Source organism: Zonotrichia albicollis, chromosome 10 (assembly GCF_047830755.1).
Source record: "Zonotrichia albicollis isolate bZonAlb1 chromosome 10, bZonAlb1.hap1, whole genome shotgun sequence".
Classification (NCBI taxonomy): Eukaryota; Metazoa; Chordata; class Aves; order Passeriformes; family Passerellidae; genus Zonotrichia; species Zonotrichia albicollis.
In genome coordinates, this window is record NC_133828.1 from 35,579,435 (window position 1) to 35,585,434 (window position 6,000).

The following is a 6,000-nucleotide window of genomic DNA, read 5'->3' on the forward strand; positions in this document are numbered from 1 at the left end:
AATTTGGAGCCTAGTATAAAGTCAAGGCTTGGTTTTCTGAACAGCCTAGCCCTGATGAGGTCTGAGCACTTCTGAGAGGGTGGATTCCTTTCCCTGCTTGCCAACCTCTTAGACACACGGCTTCAACCCTGGTCCAGCTGGCTGGAACCACGGAGATGAACGTGATCAGCTTAGTTCCCATTGTAACCTTTCCACCACAAAGGCACACAGACAAACTGGGTCTGACAGGACACACTGCTAAGCTGCCCTCTGGGACTTTGGCTGCTGTGTTGTGATGAGCAGAGCAAAGTGTTGTCAGCTACTCCCTGGCAGTAGCATCTCCCTGTTGGGCAATTAATGGGAGCTGTTCATGTCTGCAGAGTCCAAATACGTCGGGGGAGAAATATAGCCATGAAGCACCTGGCTTTTTTTTATCCAATTCCAGTAGCTGGAGTGGGATGTACAGCCCTGGAGGGAACAAGCAGATGCTGCCATCTGTGAGTGCAGAGATATATGTACATAAAACACACACACTTGAAGTGATGTTGGCCAGACCCCTTTTTCATGGCTGCAAGCCTCTTTCACCAGATGAGAAACCAGATAGAGAAGTTGCATTAAAAATACAACACTAAGAAAATTGCCCCAGAGCCTCTGGTAAAAGGGCCAGCTGAGGTAAATGTGTCCCATGTCACTGTGCCAAGGATTCCAGTTTGTGGTCCCATCTGCATAAGTCCCTGCTATAGCCCTGGCTGCTCAGGGTGGCTCTGTGCCTCAGCCCTTCCTAACCCTGTGCTAGTACTTTAATATTTTTCATCCTCTGTTTTTCCATCTCTCTCTCTGTAGTTTCTGCTTTCTGTGGAGAGTTAGTTTGCTTGAGGCCAAGATCACTTTTAATTATTGCAGTGATTTGTACTGAGCCCTGCTCCTCTGCCAGGAGTGCCATATAGAAGAACCAAGAATACAATATATTAGTCTGCTAATGTAGGTGAACTGTGAAACTTAAATCATGGGGATGCTGCCTTCCACCCAGCCTTCCTCAGTGTGCAGTTACAGCATGGTGCTTGTGACATTTCTTTATGGGCTAAAGAGCAATGCACAGCACTCTTCTCACCCCTTTTAGCCTGCTGAAATACAGTCTCTTGATTTGCCTCCCTGGCAATGATTGGTGATTAAGAACATCTCGTAAACATCCCCTTGTATTTTCCCAAGTACTCTCCTTAAACACAGGGCTTTCTGCCTGAAGTCATTTCAATCTAATGTTTTCCTGGCTTCTAGTCAAATCTGTCTCAGCCTCTGAGCCTCTGTGCATCACAGGCAGTATTAATTACACCTGGGAAAAGAAACAAAAATAATTAGGAATACAGCTACCATAACTATCTGAATAGATCTAATATGGAGCAGTCTTTGCTACTCTTGCCATTCCTGAGCTGAATTTGTTTGGGTGTCAGTGATATCATAGGGCAGTTGTGCAGTGCTGATAAGATGGGAGCAGTGACCACATGGATGCAATGAGCACTTAGCTCTCATCCTTTTTTTGCCTTGGGGACAGCTGCAGGTCACAGGCTCTGCACTGGAACCTCACAGGCTTTTCCCAGCCCCACTACAGAAGACAACTTGTTGGTTTGCAATGATTCAGGGAATTCTTGTGGTACCTAAACGAGCTGGAATGCTTCCATCCTGCTCTCTCTGCCCTGTGCAGCAGGAGTCATCCTATTTCCAACAAGCTTGGAAATGGCAGAGTTGAGAGCCATAGTTTGCTTCAAAGGCAGGGCTTTTTTTGCACCTTTGCTTAAAACTTTGTTTTTTGGTAAATTTGCTGCTGTTGTCCAGGCAAAGAAAGATCTGATCTTTCAGCAACTAATCAGTGTGCCTTTATTTTCCTGCTAGATTTCTGGAGGTGCTGTTGAGACCTGGAAGTCAGAAGACATCAAAGCCAACAATGTCCATATGGCCTGGCAGTTACCACAATATTTACTGATATCTGCTGGGGAGGTGATGTTCTCCATTACAGGTCTGGCCTTCTCCTATTCTCAGGTACTCCACTTAAAGATAAGGACCTTACAATTAGACTTCAAGGTTTATTTCTGCATCTGTCATTGACTTGTCATACCTCCTTTGACATGACACTAACAATGTTATCCATCCTTCAGCTGAAAGTGGGATTGTTACACAGCTTTCTGGGTGCCCTCAAGCTAAATTAATTCATATTCTGAAGGTACCTGTTCTCAGTGATACTTGGAAATATCCTTTTCTGGTAAACCTGAGAACACAGAACAGAACTGGATAGTTAACGGGAAAACTCTGAATATTTTAATATCAGGGTTTTCTCCTAGTGAAGTATTTTGTGCTATTTATTTTTCAGTGATATAAAGGCAAGGTATCTCAAGGGCTACAGGGTGGCATGAGGACTTGGCGCCTGCTTAAAACTGAGAGACTGAAGGGGTCTAAACATGCAAGGTTGTAACAAGGGAGCAAGGGGTAATGAACCTGAAAGGGATGATTTGATTGTTGTCTAGGGAGGTTGATGAGAAGAGAGGACTGAGACATTACATGGTCAAATAGCTACTGAAGCTGCTCAAATCTATCCCTGGAGTAAGGTGCAGATGTTTATTAATGAGGATGATTAATGCAGTGGGATGATCTGTAATGGGATGTGAAAAATTTGTCCTCAGCAGGAAATTTAACATCAAGATCCAGTCTCTTTTCCAAAGGTGTACAGCCACATGGCACCAGACTCCAAGCTGCAGGGCTTGTGTGTCTCCTTGGACGTCCTGATGGTACCATTTCAGATGCTGCAAGTTGGGGATGACCCGGATTCAGCTCTGCAACAACAGCACCTCCTGCTTCCTCATGTGTCCTCCTGTCCATGTTTTGAAAGCTCCTTGTATGCAGATGTTGAGATTAACCACAGATTAACCACTCCACACAGAGGAAACACCCCCATCTCCTCCTAGGCTGAGCGCAGTGGCGCCTGCCCTGGGCAGAACTGCAGAGGGTGAAGCCGGGCTGAAGGGCAAGCGCGGTCCCCACTGATCAGGCCCTTCTCCTCTTTTCAGTCTCCAGCCAGCATGAAGTCAGTGCTGCAGGCAGGCTGGCTGCTCACCGTGGCTGTGGGGAATACCTTTGTGCTCATTGTTGCCGAGGCTGCACCAATGGCACAGGTATGGTTTGGCTCTTAAAAGAGAGGTCGTGCTTTACAACAGGCCTCTGGTGATTCTGGATGGCCATGTCCTGGTGCACAGCTTCCCTGCCCAGCCCCAGGCTCCTGCTCCTGAGCTGACAGCAGCTCCCTTGAGCTGTCCCCCTGCCCCTGCTCTGTGGGGCCCTCAGTGGAGCTCCCCTGAGGAGCACTGGCCCTCCCTGGCTCTCCAGGGGCTGGAAGTACCTGCCCTGTGCTGGTAATGCTGCTGGAGTGCAGCTCTAGGCACGCTGGCTGTGTCTGCACCTGGAGCCCGGACACAGTGGCAGCCACACCTTGAGTGCTCCCCAGACACGAGACCCGTGGGCACTCAGCTCTTCCTCAGGGCTCTCACCTGGGGAATCCTGCCAGGCTGCCTGTGGCATCCCTGAGATGTCAGGCTGAGGTAATTCAATTCAGGCTGCAGAGGTAGTTTAATTCAGGCTGTGAAACTTCTGGCATGATGAAGGTCTGAACTGAGGCTTATATCTGGCCAGCATGAATCTGCCTCTCCCAAAAGAATCTTGTAGGCAAAAAAAGTCCAGGTGGGTATGTTCGAGCCAGATTTATAAGAAAAGATTTAATGAAACCAACTCAATCTAACTGTTTTGTTTCAAGAGGTATCACATATTTGTAATTGCATTATGTGTACAAACGTTTATCAGAAAAACAGGATGAGAAAGTTTCCATCTTGCGAGCCATTTTGGAAACTAAAAAATAATTTTCACCCAGCTCTTTAAAAAGCACTTGAAAGTGCAGAGATATCCTCCAGACTGAGAGTCTGGGGTCTCCTGACCTGCTGTTCTTTTTTCTTTCCTAGTGGGCTGAATTTGTCTTGTTCACTGTTCTCCTCTTTGCTGTGTGCATTATTTTCTCCATCATGGGATATTTCTATGTCAGTGTGGATCCAGAGGACCTAGAAGAAAAGGAAGAGAAGAGAGAGACCTCAAGCAGAGGAAACATGATTGGTCTTGTTACTCAGAAAACAAAGCTCTAACACATCATGGGTTGGGATTTTTTTTAAACTCAGTTATGAGAAGGTGAAAGAAGGGTGGGGACAGTGTTATTTTATTTTAGAGCATTGCAGTCTTTGTTACTCAAAATGTAACCACCTTATAAATGGGACCAAATGGCCCTCTATAAAAACAGTGGGGGTCCTGAAAACAGAACAAAACTCCTTGGGAAAGCTCCTCAGGTATTAAAAGCCCTTAGTAGTAATTGCAGTGTAATTTAAAACCTGCCCATCTTTTTAAGCATGGAATCCTTTCCTATGATTTTGCCTTAAACATATATTTAGGGCAGCAGGGAGGAAGGGTGGAAGGAATGCCATATGACACAAAAATCTGGAAATGTTATGAAAGAAGAAAGAGGAAAAACTAGTATAGGAATTAGGGAAGAATAGACGTTAGTGACAGAAGGATTTTTAATGCTATCATCAAGGACTGTAAGGGTTACACAGAATCCCAAAGGATTTCATCATGTAACTCTCCTTATGAGTATTTCATCCCATTATTGGATGTTATGAATCGTTCTGATTTATGATTTTCACCTTCAGGCTCAGAAGTAATAACAGGGAATTAAATTCTGCAGGCTAAAATATTCCCAAAACACTGCTGACGAAGACAAGCATGCTGGTACCTCTCCCATTTTTTCCCCTAGAAGTTTTTAACAACTGATGGTGTTCTTTGATTAGACATGATTAGAGAATTGCTTTATGCTTTCTTATTTCAGAATTCCAGACAGTTATTTGCCATCTTCCTATACATTAAGCCTTTATTGGGCATTTCCTTTTACAGCACCTGTCACTGCAAGTTAGGATATAGCTGATTTCTTATCTCACGCCTCAGTTATTCCCCACTGGGAGACAAGTTGCAGTAGTTTCTGTAAAATTCCAGGCATCCTGCAGTGAGTTATTTACAAGGATGCACTTTATCATTTTTTCAGTCTACAACAGGAGACCATGGCATATGAGATTTTTCTTTTTCCTCCTTGTTTTTCTGTCTCTACCAGACTTTGGATATAGCAATTTTATTGGAATTGTGATATAATTGTCTGATTTTCCTCAATTGCGTGAAGCTGTGATTTCATGTTCTGCATAGGAGTAATCCAACCACTGCTGATCTAGTAAAAGTCCTGAGAGAGTCCCTGCCTTCCTCTGTCACTTCAAGGCCACAGTTGGAACAGGTATGGCCTAATTCAAAACAAGGTTGTCAATAGGATCTTCAGGTTCACAGAGAAGAGGTTTTAAATTATGCTTTCCTCTTCCATCTTGGCAGTGGCCATAGACGGTTACTGATACTTGGATTCCGGAGATCACAAAATACGTGTTTAATTTAATTCCTGTTCAGGACAGTGCTAGGAAATACACTTAGTTTGACACCACCTCAGCTCCTTTGATGTGCTGCCAGTGTGTGTGTGTGTATCTTCTTGAGTAACACTAACAAAACACAGCTTTTTGGTTTTAACTCACAGCCTAAGATTGCTCCTTCTGCTTCCCGTCCTAAGTGGGCATGGACTTTCAGCACTTGTTCTGCATGAGCTCCTGCCTGCTGTGAAGTAGCATCTGGGGTTGTGCCAGAGGGGACCATGGTCTCATCAGATAAATGAGAAGAGGCTGCAGATGTGCACGCAGGGACATTTGGGGTGGTTCAGTCCATGCAGAAACATTTATTAAGCTGTGGTGGCTGGATCCAGGCAGCTGAACCCTGCAACTCCATGGAGAATGAAGGGCATTGAAAGCCACCAATTAGGTCATCCAACCTGCTTCACAGAAGCCAAGTGAGGATTATTCCCCTCTGTTCTTTCTGGTATTGTTCTCCTGCTGTGATTCTTTGTGTGGATTC

The 6,000-nt window shown here is 45.0% G+C and overlaps 1 protein-coding gene across 6 annotated transcripts in view; it reads left to right on the plus strand.

The window, feature by feature from the left end:
* Positions 1-5,301, plus strand: part of SLC15A2 (solute carrier family 15 member 2) — a 52,222-nt gene extending 46,921 nt beyond the window's left edge. For 4 of the 6 annotated variants that reach the window (XM_014265731.3, XM_074548802.1, XM_005485155.4 and 1 more), the window contains 3 exons: positions 1,867-2,013; positions 3,036-3,140; positions 3,978-5,301. In XM_014265731.3, the coding sequence (XP_014121206.2) occupies positions 1,867-2,013; positions 3,036-3,140; positions 3,978-4,154 (429 nt within the window). In that variant the 3' untranslated portion in view covers positions 4,155-5,301. The other 2 variants (XM_026792315.2, XM_014265733.3) reach the window with 2 other exon arrangements.
* The last annotated feature ends 699 nt before the right edge of the window (positions 5,302-6,000 follow it).